Below are 24215 nucleotides of genomic sequence, written 5' to 3'. Positions count from 1 at the left end.
GCAAGGTGGTTTAATGGAAAGAGCACAGCTCAGAGAGGCAGGAGACTTGTGTTCTTTTTCTCGTTCCAGTCTCACCATGAGCCCTGAGACAAGTCACTTAACAGCTCTGAGCCTCTGTTTCTCCAAGCAGAAAATGGGGAAAATCCTGCTCACTCTTGCTTCTCCTGCATGGGTGTGTGTGTGTGAGGGAAGTCATGTGTGGCGTCTTGAATTTTGCAGTACTTTTTAAAAATCCCAAAGGGCAATTATGGAGCTAATGATTAGGAAATGAAAGGGGCCCCATTAGTACCAGACTGCCCTCCCTCATCTTTGGATCTCTCACCACCACAAGTTCTATGGCTAGTTCCAGAGGGTATGAGTTTGCTAACCACTGTGGGCTTGGGCTCTTCTAATCGTTGCCCCTAAGGGAACATTCAAGGAAGCACTTATTATTGTGGCTTGGTCTAGCAGTCTGGTCCCAAAGCTCAGTCCATCCCAGGGAGGATGTGAAGAAAAGAGGAGTTGAAAATAAACTTAGAGAATTTTTTCTTCCACACTCAGGCCTCCTGGGTGAGGCTAGGAATCTCTCTGATGAAATCCAAGGGAGAGCTGCTTTGCCGAGTGAAGGAAAGCCCATTTTTCTGGCTTTCTCATGAGAGGTTTTATTTATTTATTTTTTTTATTATTTTTTGTGTGTGTGAGGAAGATCAACCCTGAGCTAACATCCACGCTAATCCTCTTTTTTTTGCTGAGGAAGACCAGTCCTGAGCTAACATCTATTGCCAATCCTCCTCCTTTTTTTCCCCAAAACCCCAGTAGATAGTTGTATGTCATAGTTGCACATCCTTCTAGTTGCTGTATGTGGGATGCGGACTCAGCATGGCCGAAGAAGTGGTGCGTCGGTGCACGCCTGGGATCCAAACCTGGGCCGTCAGTAGCGGAGCGTGCGCGCTTAACCGCTAAGCCACGGGGCCGGCCCCTCATGAGAGGTTTTAGTGTATGATGTCTCTCAGCACTAGACAAGAATAATGGGTTGGGAGAGAAACAGGGTAATAGATGCTTTTCCCCTATGTGCCCTCCAGAACCCCCTACCCCCGCCTTTATCAATATAGTATTACAAGAAAACCCAATTTTCATCCATCTGCCTCAGTGAGAGCCTTCAAAGAGACCAAGAGTCCTGGTAGCAGCGCAGGCTGTTCCCTTGCCCCACTCTTGCACCCCAAAATCTACCCCTGGGCTATTTATTTTTCATTAGATGATTGGTGAAAGCAATTTTGGATGTATGTAAATTTCCACCAGATTTTTTTTTTTTCTCCTCCCACAGGCTCCTAAGGAGATAATTCATTGCAACAAATTATCACTTTTAATTGTTCTCAGTTCTTGATTGTTTAATACTCTACTGGCAATTACTGCTTGCCTTCTTTCAAATAGACTAACCTGCATTTTAAATTCAGGCTCTCCCTCCCACACTTAAAAAAAAAAAAAACATAGCAACATAATTGAGAAGAAGGTGGGGGAAGCCACTTAAAGGTCTAATTTTCTTTTTTGGGGGGGGTGAGGAAGATCAGCCCTGAGCTAACATCTGCCAATCCTCCTCTTTTTTTTTTTTTTTTTTTTTGCTGAGGAAGACTGGCCCTGGGCTAACATCCGTGCCCATCTTTCTCCACTTTATATGGGACACCGCCACAGCATGGCTTGACAAGCAGTGCGTCGGTGCGCGCCCGGGATCCGAGCCAGCAAACCCTGGGCTGCCGCAGCGGAGCACGCGCACTTAACCACCTGCGCCACTGGGCCGGCCCCTCCTTGAGTGATTGAATCCCTCTTCTTTCTCTTATTACTGCCTCATCCTTAACAAGGTATAGAGCCTCTATGGGGCTGTTTCTTTGCCTCTTGAGGGCTGAGCTGTGACCTGTCTCCTTTCCTACAGCATCAGTTCCACCTGCAGGGAGAGAGGATCTATTCTCAAAACAACACAGCTAGGACCACTGGAATAAGACAGTGTTTCCACCCCAGAGGCTGAGGAAGCCTGCAGAAGTTGTGGGTTGGAGGAGACTCTGGGGTTTGTAAGTCGAGGTATTATCTTTTTCACAAGGACAAAGTATGAGGTTTTTCTTCTTTAGGTCACAGTCAGAGCACACTTAAGTGGTCCTTTAGGTTTCTTGCTAACTCCAGAACATTAGAGAGAAACCTCCTCCCTTCCCAGATCTGGCTTCTAATAGCAGCTATTTTCTCTTTCAGCAGAATTTCTCTGAGATGGACATGGAAGACTGCAATGGCCGCTCCTATATATCTGGTACGCCCTCTGGTGCATTCTGTTTGTAAGGGGCTGGGAGCAGACTCTCCTGTGGAGCACAGTAGAGAGCCTTTAGCCTAGCACAGGACCTCTGAGTTCCCCAGTTACAGAGCTGACACTCACGCCTGTAGTGCTTGGTAGCGCACGTTCATTTTGATCATTTTATATTCCCTAAATAGTGATTCTCTTCCCAGACTTCTTAGGGGATGGAGGAAGGGAATAGGAGGGGAATACGAGTGGAGACTATCAGAGAGAGGAATGATTTGAAGCAAAGAGATGGAAGGAAGATATGGTTCCTTCTCCTGTGCTCTGAAGTCACCAGCCAAACCCAACATTCTATCCCAGCCAGGTAGAGAGTAGAGCAGGGTTTCAAACCTCAGAGGCCTGCAGGTGCCAGTTGGGTGTGTAAATGAGTAAACTGGGTCAGGATGATGAGCAGAAGGGGACAGTGGGGACTGTCATGAACTGGAGAACACATGTGCTACTTGAAGGAGCAGTAGCTTTTCAGTGTCCACCAGTCACTGCCATATGGGAATGTGTATCCAGTGTGGCCAAAACTTTCAATTTTTTAAGAGAACTGAAAAATCCAGATTTTATATGAAATGTCTCCATTTTAAAATAACGACTCAGGGACCGGCCCCATGGCCTAGTGTTAAGTTTGGTGTGCTCCGCTTTGGCGGCCCAGGTTCAGTTCCCAGGCACGGACTTACACCACTCATTGGCAGCCACGCTATGGCGGTGACCTACATACAAATTAGAGGAAGACTAGCACAGATGTTAGCTCAGGGCAAATCTTCCTCAAGCGAAAAAATAAATAAATAAATAACGACTCAGTATTTTAAAATATGTTCCATGGGGCAAGCCAAACTTATCTATGGGCTGAATTCAGCCAGTGAGCCAACAACTTACAGCCTTTGAAGTAGAGAAATAGAGCCTAATTCTCCTTTCCCTGAATCCTTTTCTTTTCTTTTTTTTTTTGTGAGGAAGATCAGCCCTGAGCTAACATCCACGCCAATCCTCATCTTTTTGCTGAGCAAGACTGGCCCTGAGCTAACATCTGTGCCTGTCTTCCTCTACTTTATGTGGGACGCCGGCACAGCATGGCCTGACAAGCAGTGCACTGGTGCGCGCCCGGGATCCAAACCCGGGCCGCCAGCAGCGGAGCGCGCGCACTTAACCGCTACGCCACAGTGCCGGCCCTCTCCCTCAATCCTTTTCAATAATCATAACATGTTGTAGCTTTTTATACCTGCCAAATACTCTTACTGAGACCGATCATCGCTTATAACATGAATGGCTTTTAGAGATATAAAAGTAATCAGGATCCTCTCCAAGTTTAACAAGGTGAAAAGAAAAGAGGAACTTTATCTGGCTCCCTCTGAGGGTGTAGGAAAGGGCCTAAGACAGAGTTTGTCTCTATGATGGAAGGAATCATTTTTTGGACCTTTAGAATGTCAGGGCAGGAAATGATTAAAAGAGGTGAGGCAAGCCAGAACTGGGTTTTGACATGATGACTATCCCCATCAGAAATCCAAGCTCCATTGTAGAAATGACCTATAGCTTTTTTTTTTTTTTACCCTAAAGTGGGACCAATGGAAGAATTATGGGCATGCACTAAGGGAGATAGCCAGATGGGTCAGACACACATATGAGTCAGTGGCAACACCCAGGGAAGAGAAGGGAAGACATTGACTCTGACCCCTTTCTCATTTAAGAAGGGAAGGAGTTGGAATGGGTAAAGGCATTTGATACCTGCCACATGCTGCCCAGAGTGACAGGGATCCAGTGGACTGATTTAATTGAAAGAGACTTTATTGGAACTAAAGTTATGGCCCTTCTGAGGAATCAGGCAATCCTCCTACCTCCTGCTCAGTTAAGCCTATTCAGAAAGCCACTATTGAGCAACATGTACACTCAAGGACCCTGCTTTAGTGCTGGGGAACACTCCGACAGATGAAAACCACTCCCTGCCCTGAGGTAGGCAAATGAGACACTAGGAAGATGGCTGGGGAAATAGCCCCTGGAGTGCTTTTCAGTCCTGTCTCTGGAGAATGTTGGGTATCAGAGAAAAACTTCTAAGGGTGTTTACTTCACTGTGCTATGAAACCAAGCTTCCTCTGCTTTCAGCAGGTTGGCATTTCCTAGATAAGAGGAGGCCTCTGCACAGGATGGTTTTTGAATGAAAGTGGAAGCCAGAAACCCCTCATCTGTGTTTTGAGAACTCTAGATGTCAGGGGCTGCCTTAGAGAGGGAAAAGGGAAAGCCAAAGGAGGGCTAACATGGGCTCTGAAAAGTAGCCCCACAGGGCAGGGCACGCCTGAGACAGTCCACTTGAGGAGCATCTGAGAGCCGTGACTGACTATCTCTCCTGGGCTGATATGGAAGCCATGGGGAAGGCTGCAGTGTAGGCCCCTCCTAAAGCATACCAGCCCCTTCAAGGTCAACACAGCTCTTCTGCCTCCACCCCAGGTGGCCTTCCCTCGCCTGGCTACTTGATGAAGGGGGCGTCTCTCCTGTTCTTTGAAGAGATTTTCCCACCTCACAGAACCTGATTCAGAAAGTCCATCTTTTCTCCCTCTATCTGTTTCTAAAGGTGCAGATCATTCCCTCCTGGGGGAGAGAAGGAAGAGGAGTCCATTAATTTACCACATGATTCTCTTCCCACCCCCATTCCCTATCTTTCAAGGGAAACAGATCCTCAACCCCAGCTCATGCAATTAATTGACTGAGCAGTGCTTGTCCCAAGTTTTCTGAGACCATGAAATGTTTAAGGGAACCTTAGTAGAAAGGAATCCAGGGGTAGGCACCTCAAAGTTTCACAGCCCCTCCCACCCCCAAATTCTTGGAATCAGAAAATCTAGTCTCCAAAGTAGGTCAGCACGTCAGTGAGCAGCTCCTCTGGAAGGGAAGGGAGCAGAGGCCTTGTCTTGATAGAAGGCGGATTCATCCAGGGCTGTTGCTGCCGGGCCCCAGGGGCACAGGAGGGGAGGTGAGGGGGGGAGATTGTACCAGTATTTTGCCTGGGATCTGAAAGGGCTCAGGGCCATGGAGCAACACTAGCCTGAGACCAGACTGCTGGGCCCTCTCTCTGCCAGGAAGGATGGGGCTGTCAGTCCCCAGATCTAGAGAGCAACCTCCCTCCTGGAGGAGGAGGGAAAGGAGGGAATACGAGTGCCTGAGTTTGGTGGGGGAGGGGCTTTCTGCTGATCTGAGAGCCTTGAAGCTGCCCGGTGTCCTGGGCCCCGTGACCTCTGGGGCCTTGGCTTCCCCAGCTGGCAGAGGATTGGGCCTTCCCTGGGGGCCCCCCCTTTTTCCCTCCCACCCCGAGAGCCCATCCATCTCTCTCTCTCTCTCTTGCACACACTCTTGCCTCTCTCAGGCATTTGTTGTGCAGTTCCTCTTTGTCTGCTGGGCACGAGGGCAACTGCATCTGCCTCCCCTCCCTGTGCACACCCCCACCCCTACCCCTTCACTGGCTTGGGAAGGGATGCTGTAGCCTAGCATCCCCCACACCAGACACACATATACGTTCCCTCCAGCCCCCTCCCCAAACACATCCAAGCGTGTGCTCGCTTGCTTGCTCTCTCTCTCTCACACACACATACATACACACACTCTCTCTCTCACACACACACACACACTCATACACTCACACACATACACCCTGGGCTGAGCTCTTCTTGCTGGCTGCAGCCGTGGGCCCCTGCTCACCGTGCCGCTGCCGCTGCCTGCGAAATGACGGCGGTTCCCCTCACTTCCAGGAATCCACGCTTCCTGGAAGGTGAGTGGCTGGGCTCACCCCTGCCTGCCACCGAGACGCAGACATGCACACACCACCCGCACTCCCTCGCCGTTTCCAAGGCGGCGGCCGTGTTCGCACCCCAGGGTCTCACCGGCAAGGGAAGGATAATGTAAGTTCAGGCAGAAGGTGGCTAGTGGAGGGGGGAAGGGGGTGCTGGGGCTAGGGAGCCAATTCAGTAACAACTCCCGAGCCTGAGGAGAGGGAGAGGATGGGGGCTGTGTGTGTGTGTGTGTGTGTGTGTGTGTGTGTGTGTAGCGGGGGAGGGGGCATTCCTCACACTTGCGGAGGATGGGAAAGGGTGTTTGGTGTTGCTAAGCAAAGACTGTGACTTGGACACTGGGAGCTTGTGGTGACATCTTGATTAGGCCTTGGGGACAGATGTAGAGCTGCCCAGGGTGAAATGCCGAGACAGGCCTGGGTGGGAATGGGTAATAGAATCGAGGTAAAGAGGAGCCTTGGCAGCAGATGCCTCAGCCTGGAGCAGAGATCTGAGGGGCCTCAGCCTCCTCCCCACAATAGAGCTGGGGATGGGCGTCTTTCTTTGCTCCTGTACCCACTATTCCCTGCTAGCAGGCTAGCATCCTGCCACACTGAGCCCATGGTCAAGAAAGGGAAAGCAGTGAGGATGAGGTTCCTTGCAGAGAAGTGTGGAGGTTCCCTGACCTCATGGCTATTCCCCAGAGGTAGCCACTCTTTGAAGGGATCGAGGACGGGCAGCAGGAGCGGAGGGCTGGTCTCTGGCATGTGAAACACATTTAGCCTGTGGGACGTTGCCCTGGTTCCTTTCTCTCCCTCCTGCTCTTCTGCCCTTTACCCACCTCCTAGTTCCTCTGACGTGAACCTCATGATTTGGCTTTGCCCTCTGGGGGGTTCAGCCAATCTATGAAGACTTTGACCAAGAAAATTTCTCTGAGACCTGAGAGCAGCCTTAATTCTTGGCTCTGACAGTCTGGGATTTCTTGGGAGTCCCAGGCATTTGAAATTCCCTCACAGGGGTTTCTGGGGCTGAGAGAGGAACTTCTGAACTTCCTAAATCTGACTGTAGTCCCCTTCACCCTCGGGCTAGAACTCAAATTCCCTGGGGCCCCATTAAGACTTTCTGGCCCCTGAAATGGATTCATTTTTATATATTAGCCCCATAAAAGTAGACGTGAGTCTGTTTTCCCTCTCACCTTTATCGTAGGGAGGGCAATGGCATCAAAGAGCCTCTTGAACTACTGGTGTGACTCTGGAGGCACCTGCTCTTCCTCCTGTTCCCAGGCTTTCAAAGGGAGAACCACAAAGGATGTTTTCCCCTCAGTGTCCCTAAATGTCCCTTTAAGGATATTTTTCCCCATATATCAAGCCCCTGGCCCCAAGAGGCAGCCTCAGCCTAAGTGGGCTGGGACTAGTGATGAATTTCCAGCAAGTTCACTCATCCTTTTAGGGTCAAGGACTCAGCATCAGAGCCCAGAGCCATGTTCTTCCCCCATTACTAACATCCAGTGATTTAGGGCAAGTCAGCACTCACGTTTGAAAAGGAAATAGGTATAGGGTTAATCAGCCCTTATAACCTCAGTAAACCCTACACTTAGTTGAAAAGACCTATTTTAAAACTGGGTCTGAGTCTACAAGTCTCAACCTGCAACTCTGAGATGCTCACTTCATGATATGTGTGTGGTTCGGATTTTGGGCAACTTTTTAAGCTAACTATGGCTCATCTAAAGAGCCGCAGCTGGGGAAACTCAGTTTCAAGCTGTAAGGCTTTTTCTATAGAAAAATCAGGCTTTGATGGGCTAGAATGGGGGAAATGGGACTTTTAGGAGAGGATATAAATGGGAAATGGTCCCAAAGTCCTGAGTGGTTGTTTTCTTCCCACTGACCAAAGCTGGAGAGGGATCCCTCAGGAGGGTGTGTTCCGGATTTCTTGCCTCAGGCCCAAGACTCCAACCATTTTATAATGGAATCTTTATTTTGTGAAAGTAAGTATGTACATAGCTGGGAAATTGGGTAAAGTACTAATAGGTGGACTTTAGGGATGAATTTTAGGGTTTGTCTCTCTCTGTCTCTTCCATATTTAGGCCTGTGTGCACACATCCATGCATGTTCATGTTAGCAGATAATGTAGAAGGCTATGGGTATGTTTATCTCATAGGTATGTTCTCTTTATGTGTACCTACATATGTGATATGTGTCTGTGTCTGTGTGTGTGTTTATCTACACGTGTTTTCTTTCACCTATATATTTGCATAGAAGATTGTGGGGAGGAGGGATTTTTTTTTTAAAGACGTGATTCGTATCTTCAAGTGTGTTATCTGATTTTTGAAAACATGAAACTCTCGAAAGCATTTTTACAAAGCAATTTGTAACAAGTTAAAATGAATATATTGAGAATAAACTATTATTTTATTGTCAAGGGAACATCAAGTATTAAATATGTGATTGGAATCGTATCAGACAGGAGGCTTTCTAGAGTAGTCAAATTTTTGCTGATTGTAGACAGTCTAATGGGCCCAGCTCTCCCCTCCTGAAGCAGTGCCCCCAACTGGCTGTGTTGTTGGTGGTTAAGGGCATGGGCACTTACTGTTTGTGGTCAGATCCCAGTTCCACCGCTATCAGCTATGTGACCTTGGACAAGTAACATAGCCTCTTTGTGCCTCAGTTTCCTCATCTGCAAAATTAAAATAATATTGGCACTTACTTCATAGGGTTTTTGTGAAGATTAAATGAGATAATTCATTTAAAGTGCATAAAACAATGCCTGGAACATAGTAAGCACTCAATGTTAGCTGCCATCATTATGATTACTATTATCATTAGACTCAGGGACAATTCCAGCTGCCCTTCCTGCAGATCCCGAACCTGGTGTTGGGGGCTCTGGAGAGGAACAGTGGGGAAGAACGTCTATCCTGAACCACCTCCCTCCTGAGGCCCCCATTTTCCTCTCCACCCTGGCCCGCCCAGCCCCAGCCCTGCTTCCTGTGGACGTCAGGCAGTGATGCTCTTCCCCTCAGGCCTAGATAAAGGTAGGGTGGGCAAGGCGCAGCCGCTGAACTCGCGGAAGTCAGCACCAGGCCCCGAGGCTGGCGAGGGCACAGGTATGGTGCCCAGCATACAATGCTGCCTTGTACATAGCTGCAATAGCAATGCTGTGAAATCTCATTGAATTTTGAAAAGATTAGGACAGCAAATGGCTCCGGCTGGAGCTTCACCTGCCCTCTTGTTCTCTCCTCCAAGGTAGCGGGGACTCATCTTTGGAGAAGGAGTTCCTCGGGGCCCCAGTGGGGCCCTCGGTGAGCACCCCCAACAGCCAGCACTCTTCTCCCAGCCGCTCACTCAGTGGTAAGTGCATCCTCCTACCCTCCCCTGGCGCTAGGCACCCCCATTTGTGTTTGGCCCTCGATTCACCTCCCATTGGCAGCCATTTCCCCCATCGCTGCCTGCCTCTGATTTCCTCCTCAGAGTCTCTAAAAGCACTAAGGAGCTCAGTGTCTAGGGATTTCCTGACTTCTGAAAGGAGAGTGAATAGTCACTGCCAGACCAGGGTAGAATTAAAAGAGGCATGGGTAGGATTAAGGTAAATGCCCCAAAGAGAAATTCTGGAGTTGGAATAGCAAGCAGATAGAAATGGTCATGAGCTGGAGTTAGATAGGAAACAGAGATGAGAAGGATCTCCTCATCACCCCCACTTATTCCTGCCCAGAGAAGGTCCCCATGACTGCCCCTCCTCAGCTGGCCCTAGATCTGTGACATTCTCTAAATGGTTGGAATAGCCAGGAATGTAGGTCAGAGCTGGAGCCAAAGCTTTCTCCTCAATGGCTCCTCCCTCCTCCATCCCCCTCTCCAGATTTTTATGGAGGGGAGTAGAGGGGCTCAGTCTTATGGGTGAGAGGACAATGTAAGCCATGTCTGTCTTCCACTTTTGCTCTCTCTTTAGCCCTCTGTCTCTTCGGTCTTCCTAGGACCGTTTTCCCGCCACTGTTACTTGCTGGCTTCCTGCCCAGGGCCAAGCCAGACATTTCTTAATGACAAGAGAGTGGAGAACAAGGCTCCCCTTAGCCTCCTTCTCTCTCTGTTGACAGAAGACATCCTATGGACCCCAACTTTTTTCTCTTGAAGCCTGTTTGCCTGGTCAGTGGGCTAGGAGGAAAAGGTTGTTTCAGGTCCCAGCAGGACCCTGATATTACTACCCAGGATACCTAGAATGTTGGCCTCTTTTAAAGCCTGAATGTCTCAGGGCTTTGAGACAAACTTTTGGACTTCAGGAGTGCCATTCTGGCCTGGGGGAAGGATCGCCCCTTTGCCTAGCTCTATCCTAAACCCCATCCCACCCTCCAGCCAACTCCATCAAGGTGGAGATGTACAGCGATGAGGAGTCGAGCAGACTGCTGGGGCCAGATGAGCGGCTCCTGGAAAAGGACGATAGTGTGATCGTGGAAGACTCGTTGTCAGAGCCCCTGGGCTACTGTGATGGGAGTGGGCCAGAGCCACACTCCCCTGGTGGCATCCGGCTGCCCAATGGCAAGCTCAAATGTGATGTCTGCGGCATGGTCTGTATCGGACCCAACGTGCTCATGGTGCACAAGCGCAGCCACACGGGTGAGTGAGCCAGGGGTTCCAGGAGGAGCGCCCGGGGTGGGCTGGAGAGGCAGGGGCAGTGCCCGGAGGCCTTGCCTGGAGTTGGGTAGTCTCAGAAAGGGAAGTGGCTCTCCCAGCACATTTTCTAGCTGAGGAAAAAAAAGGGGGGGTAGACTTTAGCTTCCCCCAACACTTCTACTTCCCTGGCACTTTCCTCAGCTGTCATTATAAAGAAAAGCTGAAATTCTTCTCAGGAGGTGAGGGAGGGGAAGGTGTTGTAGCCTCAAGGAGGATCCTATAGTTCAACAGGAGTAGGACTCCTGCGTACTGTTTTTATCCCATCTCATGATTAAAAAAAAAAAAAACAAAACAGAGGCCTCTTCCTCGGGCTTTGGGCTCCTGGGGCAGAGTGGGCCCCGTGGGGCTCGGTTTTTGATAACGGTCTTTTGGCGCAGTGTTGCAGGCCTGGTGCCCTCCTTCCTGCCACACACCCCTAATCCACACCTTCCCAGGGTAAGACTGTTCCCAAGGGATCTTTATAAAGCCGGACTTGTGTGTGTGGCACAGCCCTGCCTCTCAGAAATGTGTTATGAGCGCCTTCCCTTGGGCAGTGTGGGGCAGAGGGTGGGGGACTAGGTTCAGCCTTCAGCGGTCCTCACGCCCGGCCTCTGGGATCTGCTCTTTCACTTGCAGGTGAAAGGCCCTTCCACTGCAACCAGTGTGGTGCCTCCTTCACCCAGAAGGGGAACCTGCTGCGCCACATCAAGCTGCACTCTGGGGAGAAGCCCTTCAAATGTCCCTTCTGCAACTACGCCTGCCGCCGGCGTGACGCCCTCACTGGCCACCTCCGCACACACTCGGGTCAGTGCCCTTCCCAGTGGGAGAGGAGGAAGTGGGAGCCCCATACACCCAGTAAATAAAGCTCAGCAACTTCTCTTGTATTTGGGGAGTTACAGTGTCCGTCACTGAGGAGGGCCGAGCACTCACAGAGCGGATAGGGCCCTGCCTCTCCAACACCCTCTCTGGGCAGCAGGGCCCCACGGGGAACCTGGGGGACTCTTTGGTGGGGTATTGTACGTCTGCCACACTCTGTGACATGGAGCAAAAGGAGCATGGTGATGTTCTTGGCTCTTAACAGTCCCCCTCCCTGACTTTGTTTTTTTCTTTTTTTATAATTTTATTTATTTATTTTTTTTCCCCCCAAAGCCCCAGTAGATAGTTGTATGTCATAGCTGCACATCCTTCTAGTTGCTGTATGTGGGACGCGGCCTCAGCATGGCCGGAGAAGCCGTGCATCCGTGCGCGCCCGGGATCCGAACCCGGGCCGCCAGCAGCGGAGCGCGCGCACTTAACCGCTAAGCCACGGGGCCGGCCCTGACTTCGTTTTTTAAAGTTCATGCTGATTCCAGAACCATCGGTGCCCCATCACCCCCCACTTCTGAGCGCCAGGGAAACCCCTCCTCCCACTCCATCTGTTCTGGGCCCCACATTTGTCCCCATCTTCACCTCCCCCTGAAACATCAGAGGTCTCGGGCAAGCACTCTCTGTCCTCTCTACCTTCTCCTGGTTCCTGAAACCATCCATGGGCTTCCCAAACTGGAAGAAAGGAAGCCTAGGGAAAGAGTATCCCATGTCTGTTCCCCATTCCAAGAAGTTTCGTCTTCCCAGAGGCAAGAACAAGTCCAGAGGGTTCCTGGAGGTCAGTGTTTGGAACAGTGCCAGGGAACTGGACTAACCTGGTTTTCTAGCCCAGCCAAGGCTATTTGAATCAACATCTGAGTCAGCTGGACAGATAGCATTTTTGAAGCATTTTACTAAGTTTCAAGCTTTTGGCTTGGACTTGGGAAGAGGCCAGGAGCTGAGCTGGCAGGAAGGAGGGAGCTCAAGATTGGGAACAGGCAGGAAGAAGGGCAGAGGGGAAAGAATTAGTAGGGTCTGTCCTTGGAAACTCTCCTTGCTGTTTTTCTCTTTTCCTAAACTCTCCTGGGCCAAGATTTAAAGGCACAGAGCAATCACCACCCTCTACTTTTTCTAGCCACCTACCTCGTTCTAGGTTCTCTCACCTTGGACCTGGGACCTTTGTCTCTATCTATGTGGAGAAACAGAGAGAAAGATGATCGTTGATTCATGCTTTATAATCTACAAAGTATTTCACTTGTGTCTCCTCATGTGATTCTCATAAAAGTTCCAAGGTAGATGTTATTATTCCCATTTTGCTGACAGGGAAACTGAAGCACTGAAGAAAAAAAAAGGATTTGCAGGTCACAGAGCTGTTCTGCAGCCTCGCTGGAACCCCATCAAGGTCCGGTGCCTGAGTCGCCCTCCTTTTTCTCAGAAAAAGGGCGGCTCCCCCTGCTGGTTTGGAACAAGGATGGCTTGGCCTCTAGAATTCTTACCAACAGCGGCTAGGCCAGCTGGGTGGATTCTGGATGTTGTTTTGTAGGAGATTATTAGGGACAGAAGCAGACACAGATACACTGTCAGGTCCCATCTCTGTGAGATGCTTTCTAATACAACCCACACTATAAGAAAAATGGGGCTTCCTATCCAGATGTTAAATCCTTTCCCCAAGAGTCTTGGGTGGATGGGGACCATGGCGTTCTTCTCATCCCCCAAATACTAGGGTTTACAGAGCAAGAGCAAAACGGCAGTAGACTGACTGAGTCAAGGCCCAGTTTCGGCGAGTGTGTGTGTGTGTGTGTGTGGCGGGGGGGTAGTAATTACCAGCCTCCCGGAGACACCTTCTCCTGCCTCCTGCTCAGTAGTAGCAAGATACATAAAATATAAAATACACAGTACCTTGTTTCTCTCACTTTTTTCTCTTCTCTCACAAACATCATCTCAAAAGTTGTCTTTAAAGGAAGTGTCGATCTCTCTTTTCCCAATCTTTTTTCTTCAGTAGAAACAAAATCTTCATAACCTGTTCTTTATTTAAAAAAAAAAAAAAAAGACCCCCAAAGTTGGTGTTCTCTTCCTTTTACTCTTCTCTTTTCTCTTCCTCTCTGTTCTTTTATTCTCTTTCTCTTCTCAGAATTTCTTTCTCAGCGATGGTTTTTCTGGGGCTCTCTTGGTATCTCAGTGTAGAGAGACAGGAAGAAAAATAAGCAGTAAAACCAGGCTAGGGATGGAGGTAACAGTACAAGTAAAGGTCAGTGAAAACTGCCCCTCCCCACGTGGCAGATCTAAGGGCTGTCATTTCTGTTACCCCAGCCCACCAATTTCCCCCAAACCGAAGCAGATAGTTCGTAAGCAAAAAAATCCCCTTGTCTGATAAACAGCACTTACACCCGCCTGCCACATGGAAAGGTTAAACCACAGTCTGGGCCCCAGACTCTGAGATCCTGGGGTGGGGCCAGCCTGCCTGCCAGGGATGAGCCCCTACAAAGTCCCTGGGTCCTCCCTTCCTTCAAGCAGCAATGTGGCCATCTTGAGGCCCCCCAGCAGACCAAAGCTATATGCCCTAGGTCCCCCTCTCCTCCCATAGCTGTGCGTTGTCCCTCTTCTCCAAGGTTTGGTCATCAGTCCATGCTTACAGCTGAAGTTGGAGAAGGGAAAACAAGCAGAAGAATTCAGCTGAGCAATATCCCTTCCTCCTCCTGCCAGTATACATTTGTTCCTGGATGATTTTGTGGAACCAGGGCACTGGGAGAAGTAACTCTGATGCTGTTTCTCTCCTCTCTCCTCCACAGTCTCCTCTCCCACCGTGGGCAAGCCCTACAAGTGTAACTACTGCGGCCGCAGCTACAAACAGCAGAGTACCCTGGAGGAGCACAAAGAGCGGTGCCACAACTACCTACAGAGTCTCAGCACTGAAGCCCAAGCTCTGGCTGGCCAACCAGGTGAGGCCACAGGCGGGGCTATGGGGGAGTGGAGGGCAGGGCAGGGGGGAGTGCAGGACAAGCGTGATTCCAGCACCTCCCGCCCCAAAGGGACGAGGTCTATGGAAAAGGGACAGCTACCTCAGTGAATCTGCCGAGCACCCCAGTTGGGGCCAAGCCCTGTGGTAGGTGCTAAGGGAGATCCAGAGGTAGAGGAGGATCTGGTCTATTTTCTCAGTCTAGTGGGAGAGAGAGAACGCAAGGAAACATTAAATAAATCAAGGGTCAGATGTATATTTGTCTCCAAATTGTCTGAACTGTTGCTAGGACGAGCTCTAGACAGGTTGAAGTAAACAGAACCATTTCCCAGGCATCAGGTATGACCTTCCTGGGCTGCTGATCTGCTGGTTTTCTCCAGGAGAAGGCTGCTGGGCCAGTGCTACCCCCACTCAGCTGCTACTACCTGTCCCCACCTCCCTCCCACTAGGTGATGAGATACGTGACCTGGAGATGGTGCCAGACTCCATGCTGCACTCGTCCTCTGAGCGGCCAACTTTCATTGATCGTCTGGCCAACAGCCTCACCAAACGCAAGCGTTCCACCCCCCAGAAGTTTGTAGGTAAGAGTCCAGTTGGAGAGGAGACATCAGCTTTAAGCCACAGCTCATCTAAATCTGAGCTCTGGGAGCCGTTAGACCAGTTGGGTCTGGAAATTTGATTGAAGGAAAGAAAGCAGTCTGGTGGTCTCTGGTGCTCAGAATCTATCCCCAGAACAGGAGGGGAGTGAAGAGGGAGAATGTACCTCAAGAGGGTAGAGAGGGGCAATGTGGAAGGCTCTTGAGTTGGTTGTAAGAGGAGGGGGTCAGGGGGATCAGACTCTCCCAGTTTTTGAGAATATCGAGGACCTGAGTCTATGGTGGCCGAGAGAAGAGCCCTTAGAGTCAGAGGGAGGAGGTGCGTACGGGATCCCCCCACCTGGCCCTCTCTAAGGACCTGGAGCTTCACAGAGAATAATGAAGGAAGTAGTAAAGATCAGTGGGCTGGGACTGAGTCCTCCTCTAAGATTACAGCCTAGAGTCGGGGAGCGGCCCCATAGGGGACCTGACCTCCAGGGAAGTAACTGAGTGGTAGTAAATAATGTTACAGCCATCCCCATGGGTAAGAAAACAAAGTAATCCTGGGGAGCTTAGGAATTCTCCCACCAGCCCTGCTGAGAGCCTCTTCTCCACAGGCGAGAAGCAGATGCGCTTCAGCCTCTCAGACCTCCCCTATGATGTGAACTCGGGCGGCTATGAGAAGGATGTGGAGTTGGTGGCACACCATGGCCTGGAGCCTGGCTTTGGAGGTTCTCTGGCCTTTGTGGGGGCAGAGCATCTGCGTCCCCTCCGCCTTCCACCTACCAATTGCATCTCAGAACTCACGCCCGTCATCAGCTCTGTCTACACCCAGATGCAGCCCCTCCCCAGTCGACTGGAGCTTCCAGGGTCCCGAGAAGCAGGTGAGGGACCCGAGGACCTGGCTGATGGAGGTCCCCTCCTCTACCGGGCCCGAGGCCCCCTGACTGACCCTGGGGCATCCCCCAGCAATGGCTGCCAAGACTCCACAGATACAGAAAGCAACCACGAAGATCGGGTTGGGGGGGTGGTATCCCTCCCTCAGGGTCCCCCACCCCAGCCTCCTCCCACCATTGTGGTGGGCCGGCCCAGTCCTGCCTACACCAAAGAGGACCCCAAGCCACAGGAGGGGTTACTGCGGGGCACCCCTGGCCCCTCTAAGGAAGTGCTTCGGGTGGTGGGCGAGAGCGGTGAGCCTGTGAAGGCCTTCAAGTGTGAGCACTGCCGCATCCTCTTCCTGGACCATGTCATGTTCACTATCCACATGGGCTGCCATGGCTTCAGAGACCCTTTCGAGTGCAACATCTGTGGCTACCACAGCCAAGACCGGTACGAATTCTCTTCCCACATTGTCCGGGGGGAGCACAAGGTAGGCTAGCGACCGACCGCCCTCCCCTCAGCCTGCCACCCCCCTGCCCTACCTACAGGAGTCTAGCCCGTCCCCACCACATCCCAAGGAGTTGTGCTATGTAGCCCCCACCACTGGCTACCCGACTTCACACTTGACCCTGACCCCTCCTCACCTATTCTCTTCCTCTTCCTTGACTGATTTAAGCATTGTGATGAAACAGGTCTTTTGCTTATGTTTCTCTTTTTTCTCTTCTCCTCTCATCCTGGCATACTCACAGAGTTATTTATTAATATAATTAGTTGATTTTTATTTTGCTTTTTTTTTTTAACTTATATCAGTCACTTGCCACTCCCCCACCCTCCTGCCCACAGTCACCTTCCACTTAAGGCCTAAGTTTTCTCTCTTGGATCCAGCTTTCTCCCACAGGCCCGGGGGTGGGAAGCTCCTCTTAGTACTAAGAGACCTTGAGCTTCTTGCTTTAAGTCCTCACCTTTCGCATTACCTGATTCTTTAGTTTTGATGCTGATAGCTCCTTGTGGCCCTCCCCTAGCTCTGTGGCATTATGTCTCCTCTCTGGGCCCCTTCAACCTGGTACTCCATACCTCTTGTGCCCTCTCACTTTAGGCAGCTTGCACTATTCTTGAACGAATGAAGAATTTCCTCATTTGGAAGTAGGAGGGGCTGAAAAAATTCTCTCCAGGCCCTGTGGGACTGAGGGTTCTCTTGACATCCCCCTGGGAATATGAGCTCCCCAAAGCCCACATTCGGGATCTCCCTCTAGGATGTGATACATCTCTTCCCTCCTCTGACAACCCCCAACTACTGCTCTACTCTCTTCAACCTGCCGGTCTACTCAGTGGTGGTTCTTCTCTCCTTGGAGTGCCCCAATTTTATATTCTCAGGGGCAAAGGCTAGGTCTGCAGTCCTCCGTCTCTGACATGTTGGGAGCTACAGGTGCCTAATTGGGAACCAGGGCATGGGAAGGGGGTGGGTCAGAATTCTTCTCTTTCTCTTCCACCTCTCAAACTTCTTCACTCTAGTGACCTTCCTAGACTCTCAGGGACTCCTGCCGTCCCTGTCCTATGAGAAACTAGTGGGTTGCTGCCTGATGACAGGGGTATCTCAACCCCTCAGTCATGCTGCCTTCTTCTTCACCCCCAGCAGGATTCAGCCGCTCATTCCTGGGCTCCTGGGCCCTGTCCTTAGGATCAGTGGCAGGGAGAAAAGGGTGTCTCTTTTCTCTAATTTTCAGTATAACCAAAAATTATCCCAGGAACAGCAAGGGCATGTGCCCCTCACGCCATTCCACTCTTGTCCCAGCAAGAGTGGGATGGGCACAACTGAATTGGGGGTCATCCTTACCTGCCCCCTCCTAGACTCAGCTCCCAGATGTAGGACAGGAGGGGGCACTCTCCTCCTGGCTACTGCAGAGACCCTTGGCGGCTTGGCTAACCTAGTTAGTGAGAAGGGGACAGGAGGAGATACAGCGCCACTGCAAGTGGCGGTCTCTTTCTACAAGAGTTCTCGGCCCAACGCCACAACCATCCCATTCTCTGCTTCCTTGAGATTCAAACCAAAGGCTGTTTTTCTATATTTAAAGAAAAAGAAAGTAAAAACCAAACACAACACCTCACAAGTTGTAACACTTGGTCCTTCTCTCTCTCTCCTTTTCTCTTCCCTTCCATCTTTCTTTCCACATGTCCTTTCCTTATTGGCTCTTTTGCCTCCTACTTTTCTCACTCCCTATCAGGGATAATTTAGGGGGATGGTAAAGGGTTGGCTAAGGAACAGACCCGGGGATTGGGGCCCTTAAGGGCTCTAAGAAGAGCCTACCTTACCCTCATATGGGAAGGAGGACCCTAAAAAAACTTCTCTTCTTCCTCCTTTTTCTCCTCCATTATGTGGTCTCCCCAAGAGAACCAGATTGTCAGGGAGGGGCACTGTGGGTTGACTGTTCCTCCTTGACAATGTAGCAATAAACAGATGCTGCCAGGGGCAGAGGATGGGGGAGTTAGCTGGGAGGAGAGTGGTCTCTAGAGAAGAGGAGAGTCTTCTCAACAGCACCACAGGGAACTGGCTCCTTGTTTCAGGATGGCAGCAGAGCTGAGATTAATACCTGGGTTCTCCTCAACTGTTCTGGTTATTGAGCCCCTTCCCATTAGACCTGCCCCCTACCACCTCTTCTGTTTCTGCTGTGTATTTGGTGACACCTCATAAGGACTAGTCCCTTCTGGGGTATCAGAGCCTTAGGGTGCCCCCGTCCCCTCCCCCAGTCAGTTTCGGCACCTGTAACCTCCTGGAACATGAAGGACTATGCTCTGAGGCTGTACTCTGAGCCCATGAGAGCAGAGACTGGAAGGGCAAGACCAGGTGCTAAGGAGGGGAGAGAAGGGCACTCTATCTCTCTCCAGACCATCACTGCACTTTAACCAGGGTCTTAGGTACAAAATCCTACCTTCCAGAGCCTTCTAGCTCTGGAACCTCAAACTTCCTCATGCTCTCTCCCAGCTCCTTTTGCATAAAAAAAAGTAAAGAAAAAGAAAAAAAAAAACCAACACTGAAACCCACATGGAGAAAAGAGGTGTTTTCCTTTTATATTGATATTCAAAATCAACACCACACAAAAAATTTCTAAATAGACACTTTTCCAGACCTTTGTTTTTTTGTGTCAGTGTCCAAGCTGCGGATGGGATTTTGTAATACTTCTGGCAGCTTCTTTCCTTGTGTATATAATATATATATATATATTATATATATTTTTAATCAGAAGTTATGAAGAACAAAGAAAAAAAACAGAGAAGCAAGTGCAATACCACCTCTCTTCTCTCTCTCTCTCCCAGGGTTTCATTTGTAACCTATGCTTGGTGTCTCCTTGGACCTTACCCCTTCACCTCCTCCTCTTCCTCCGGTTCCCCCCGCCCCCTTTTTTTTTAAAGTGTTTTTCTCCTTTCTCAAGGGGAGTTAAACTAGCTTTTGAGACTTATTGCAAAGCATTTTGTATATGTAATATATTGTAAGTAAATATTTGTGTAACGGAGATATACTACTGTAAGTTTTGTACTGTACTGGCTGAAGGTCTGTTATAAATAAACATGAGTAATTTAACACCCCTGCTTGCTTTTGCAGACTTCCTTTGCCTTGCCTTTATGCTGGGAGGGGGGGGCCTCCTTGCAACTTACTGTACCAACTGCTAAACATTTTGGAGGTGAACAAGTCTAAGATTGAGAGAAAACCAAACAAGAATGCTCAAGTTGTTGCTACGGAAGAACAGAAGAATTTTTAAACTAGAATGGGAAGTGGAGGAGATTTTCCTACCAGGAGTGCCTTCCATATAGGAGAGAAAACCCAGCTTGCCTGTCCATCCAAAGCAGAGATTCATCAAACTTTGTTGAGCACCTAGTCTGTGCAAATGTGCAAAACACATTATATGCCCAGGGAGATACAAGTTACAATAACATGAATGATGATAATAATAGGGTCTACAACTTCTTGAGCCTCTCATGCCAAGCATGTGCCAAATATTCATTTAACTGTAGAAACAACCCAAAGGAATGATCACCATTACTAGTGAAGAAATAAAAGCCCAAGAAGAGAATAAAATAACTTGTCCAAGACTCATCAGCCAATAAGTGACAGAACCTGGATTTGAACCCAGGGGTGTGTAACTCCAAAGTCTGTGCCCAAGCCTTTATGCCAGAGAATGCAGCCAGTGAAATCCCCAGGCTGTAAAAGTCCAAAGAAAAGCCAAGATAGGAACATTAACTTTAATTCTTAAATATTAACTATTTTTTGTCCCCTTCACTCTGAACTTTTTCTATTCTCGCCTATCTACTTCATTGCCATTCCATACGGGAACATCTTCCTTCTGTCTTCCATGAGATATTGAAATGAAAATTGAAGACACTTCCACCTAGTGCCTATCATTTTCCATGCCCCATTGAAACTAACAAAATTCAAAGTCAAAAGAGACCGCAAGTATAGTTGTTTTGAAGCCAAACAAAAGTTGGAAAATAAATTTTAACCCCAATAAAGTGAGTTAGAGGTGAGTTAGAGGTTAAGAGAAACCATGATGGGTTGTTGGAGGGAAAGTGAATCTGGTATATTCTGACTCCATTGTGAGAACTACTCACAATGAACGGTTGGTCTCAGTCTGTACCATCTTGGGTCCAAATACTGGGAGGTTCCGTTGACACCCTAGTTTCTTCAATTTTGGAGACAACTGGGTTGTTGGCTGCCCACAGATAGCCACTCCTGCTCAAGGCTAAAAACTTTCTGAAGACTCTTCAGAGGTAAATGGAGCTTATACATAAGAAAGTGTGTTTCAACTGGGGGCCAGACTCATCAATGAGCTGTGAAATCACTTTAATGGGGCTTGATGAGCATTTGTTAAAATAGAAAACATACCAGTGCACATTACATCCTAAAGGTAAGTATTGTTTCATGAAGTTTGTGTTTCAGTTTTGTGTGTGTATTTGCGTTTAATGTGTTGAGTACCAATGTAAAATATATTTCTACTAATCTTTTAGTCACTGGTCCGGGCTATACCTCCATCCATTTGTTAGGTGAGAGGCAGCACAGCATAGTGTAGCCAGAACACCTCTTAGTAGCTGTGTGTGACTTTGGGCAAATTTTTAACTTCTCTGCACCTCAGTTTTTCAATCTGTAATGAGAATAATAATAGTACCTACCTTACAACTCAATAGTATCTAATGCCTTATAGGCATTATTGAGTTAATGAGTTAATATTTATAAAGCGCTTACTACAGTGCCTGGCACTGTGCTAACAGGATCCAGGGATAAAAAGGTGAATGAGAAACAGCGCTAGCACCAATGCACTTGTCCATGGCCCCTCATCGTGGGGTTCTCTCCATACTGGAAGGAGTAATTAACAAAATGTTTTGTTTCCTCCCAGGTCTTCCGTTTCTTAGCCCGGCACCAAATAGCAGGATTGTCAGAGAAATGAGCCGAGAGCGTCCCCCGGTGGCGTAGCGCCCCATAAGTGCTTGGGGCCAGGGGCCTGCCAGCTTAGCACTACAACTCCCACCATGCAGTGCTTTCCCTCTGGCCTCTAGCTACTCGTGGTTTTGCGCCGGGCAACTTCACCCCTAGCGTCGCAAAAACCAAATAATTATAAGGCCCAGAATTACGTCCGGGGTCGGGCTTCGCGATGCTTGCTGGGAAACGTATAACCCTAATTTTCCTCCGCCAGCAGGCTAAGTAGTCCCATGGTCACCTTGCACCACGGATAAATAAACTCGAGAAACCTCTTTCTACGCTAAATTCCAGCAGAAACGCTGAATAATGAAGAAAACTTGAGTAAAGTGCGTTGCTGTTCTTGGCGCTGGTCTCCTAAGGAGTCTTCCGGAGTGAGCGTAGGGATCTCGCGCTATATAAGAGAGCCGGGCCGGCCACCGGATTCTCTCTCGGGCCCGCGTTCTCAAGATGGTGAGTTCTGGCGCGTGGTGAGCGCGGGGGTCCGGGCGGAGGTTGGGGGGAGCCGGTTGTGGTGGGGGGTGGGATTTGAGAGCCCGGACCATGCTGGGGCAGGGGGCAGAGTGTGTGTATGTTCGGGCTCGGAGCAGTTTGCGGAGCGACGTGAGGCCTGAGTGGTACTTTTCTCGGCGCTGCGGGCGTTGATGTAGCCGGAAGGGGGCTGGGGCTGGTCATCTGCGCCCGTTTCGTAACAGGGCCTTTGTCCCGCTATAGACCAAGAAAAGAAGGAACAATGGTCGTGCGAAAAAGGGCCGCGGCCACGTGCAGCCTATTCGCTGCACCAACTGCGCCCGATGCGTGCCCAAGGATAAGGCTATTAAGAAGTTCGTCATTCGAAACATAGTGGAGGCTGCAGCCGTCAGGGATATTTCCGAAGCGAGTGTCTTCGATGGTGAGTGAGCTGGCGCGACCGGTGCAGATATCCTAGTATCTAAAACCTCCCCCACCCCACCCCACCCCACCTGCAGGCTCTCTTCATGGGCGAGATTCTGGAGCGTCCCAGGTAATTTCCGTGTGTCTTGAACGTTGTTGTCGCTGGAAAGGGTATCTGTGCTAGCTTGTTTGCAGTTTTGAGTCTCGTCTGGGCGGAGGGTGATTTTTGGAGTAGTGCAGTCTTTGAGTCATAGTCTGTGACTGTTTAGGGGGTGAGATTCCAGAAGCATTTACGGAGCATATTTTGTGTCAACACTTGGGGAGCACTGGCTGTAAACGTGGTGAAGGTAGTAAGTCTTTTGAATTGTTGAAGAACATTTGACTACATGTGGAAATGCACAGACGGAGCCTTTTGAAGAATATTTCAAGAATGGAGGCAGTCTAGTTTGGTCGACAAGTCTGATCTTTGGAGGAATATGATGTCGTTTTGATCATTTCTTTTTCGTGAGACAAGTTAACTGTTAGGCAACAAGAAGGGACCCAGGAGTAGGCATTAGGGCTGGTGCAACTGCTGAAGGAACTGGATTCTTGGTTTATTACGTCTAGGGTATGGATTTGGTCCCCATGGTGACAGAATGGGTTAGTGGGGGGAATAGTCATTCGTGAAACTGTGCACATGTGTTTAGGTGTCGGAAAGTGACCAGTTGCTTTGAGAGAGAAATTTTATAGATGTGCCAGACAGACATTTAAGTAGGTTTAATTTTGAATAATAGAACGAGTAAGAAAGAACAGTGCAAGAGGGGTATGTAATACCTAATGTTGTATTTCTTATTTTTTATTCCTCAGCCTATGTGCTTCCCAAGCTGTATGTGAAACTACATTACTGTGTGAGTTGTGCCATTCACAGCAAGGTAGTCAGGAATCGTTCTCGTGAAGCCCGGAAGGATCGAACACCCCCACCCAGATTTAGACCTGCTGTAAGTATGTTAAAAAGGAGTTATGGAAGGCAGAGGAGTGATGGACAAAAAGTATGTGAGGATATAAGGAATATCAAATTAAGGTCTCTGTCTATGGGTGAAATAACTAAGTGGTAAGGCAGGTGGGACCCACATCTAAAATATTTGCTTAGAGATAATTCTAAAGAAGAATTGTTAGACTCTGTTTCAGATGGAGTAGTGTGGTTCTCCTTCCTTATCTACCACTTTTCCATGCGTTTATGGCCCAAATACATTATTAGTGATGGGAGGGTAGTGGTCAGTCAGGTTCTTTAAGGGGGGTGTTTTCCATTGATAGTTTTCAATTTACTCTCATTCCTTCATTTTTCAGGGTGCCGCCCCACGACCTCCGCCAAAGCCTATGTAATGAGCTAAGTTCTTAAGGACTGAAGACAAACTGTTATGGATAAAAATAAAATGGAAATTATACTTTACAAAGCATGTTGAGTGTATCTGTTGCCACATAGGGTGGGGGTTGTGTGTGTTGTAGGGATTGTAATTACTTATAATACCAAGTATTCAAGTGTGGAGTGCCACATAGTCTTTTCATGGGGGAGAAAGCTTATCCATGTAAGTTAAACCTTAACTCGGGTTTCTTTTGTATTTGTATCTTTGGCCTCCACAATTTGCATAGATGTGTGGAGGGAAAGGGGTTAAGGTATCTGTGAGTGTTAGGTTAATTCATTCTGGCTAGTTGCTTAAGTCGGTGTCTTAAAAATAGGAGAGAGGAACTAGGGGGTAAGGAAAAAACTGTTATTGAGTGAGGAGCATATCAGGAGGTGACTTAGACTGAGGTGTGCATACACCTGGTGGGGGGCAAGGACACTTTAATAAGAAGCACATGACTTGGATAGCTCTTAAGGGGATCTGTATCTAGATTAACTTCATAGAATTCATCTGGACCTACCTTGGAGTTGATCTGCTGGTAAGCCAGTTCTCACC

The 24215-nt window shown here is 49.1% G+C and overlaps 2 protein-coding genes across 8 annotated transcripts in view; both read left to right on the top strand.

The window, feature by feature from the left end:
• IKZF4 (IKAROS family zinc finger 4) overlaps window positions 1-19517 on the top strand; it is a 34346-nt gene extending 14829 nt beyond the window's left edge. For 4 of the 7 annotated variants that reach the window (XM_058557975.1, XM_058557973.1, XM_058557974.1 and 1 more), the window contains 7 exons: window positions 2221-2272; window positions 9291-9395; window positions 10392-10652; window positions 11325-11492; window positions 14321-14470; window positions 14937-15068; window positions 15680-19517. In XM_058557975.1, the coding sequence (XP_058413958.1) occupies window positions 2233-2272; window positions 9291-9395; window positions 10392-10652; window positions 11325-11492; window positions 14321-14470; window positions 14937-15068; window positions 15680-16440 (1617 nt within the window). In that variant the 5' untranslated portion in view covers window positions 2221-2232 and the 3' untranslated portion in view covers window positions 16441-19517. Of the gene's footprint in view, window positions 1-2217; window positions 2273-5753; window positions 6184-7941; window positions 8036-9290; window positions 9396-10391; window positions 10653-11324; window positions 11493-14320; window positions 14471-14936; window positions 15069-15679 lie in introns of those variants that run through there. The other 3 variants (XM_058557976.1, XM_058557970.1, XM_058557977.1) reach the window with 2 other exon arrangements.
• Window positions 19518-21716: 2199 nt separating this feature from the next.
• On the top strand, window positions 21717-23711 carry RPS26 (ribosomal protein S26). Its single transcript, XM_058557967.1, has 4 exons — window positions 21717-21858; window positions 22120-22297; window positions 23125-23255; window positions 23605-23711. The coding sequence occupies exons 1-4, from the start codon at window positions 21856-21858 to the stop codon at window positions 23638-23640; spliced, it is 348 nt and encodes a 115-aa protein (XP_058413950.1). The 5' UTR covers window positions 21717-21855; the 3' UTR covers window positions 23641-23711.
• The last annotated feature ends 504 nt before the right edge of the window (window positions 23712-24215 follow it).

The sequence above is a fragment of the Diceros bicornis genome, chromosome 17, assembly GCF_020826845.1.
Source record: "Diceros bicornis minor isolate mBicDic1 chromosome 17, mDicBic1.mat.cur, whole genome shotgun sequence".
Classification (NCBI taxonomy): Eukaryota; Metazoa; Chordata; class Mammalia; order Perissodactyla; family Rhinocerotidae; genus Diceros; species Diceros bicornis.
This window is presented reverse-complemented; position numbering and strand designations above follow the sequence as displayed.

What these genes read in the sequence shown, in the direction of transcription:
- RPS26 (XM_058557967.1), top strand. An exon ending in CGAAGCGAGTGTCTTCGATG is followed by an intron (nt 22,298 to 23,124) that starts GTGAGTGAGCTG and finishes TTTATTCCTCAG; the next exon opens with CCTATGTGCTTCCCAAGCTG. An exon ending in CACCCAGATTTAGACCTGCT is followed by an intron (nt 23,256 to 23,604) that starts GTAAGTATGTTA and finishes TTCATTTTTCAG; the next exon opens with GGTGCCGCCCCACGACCTCC.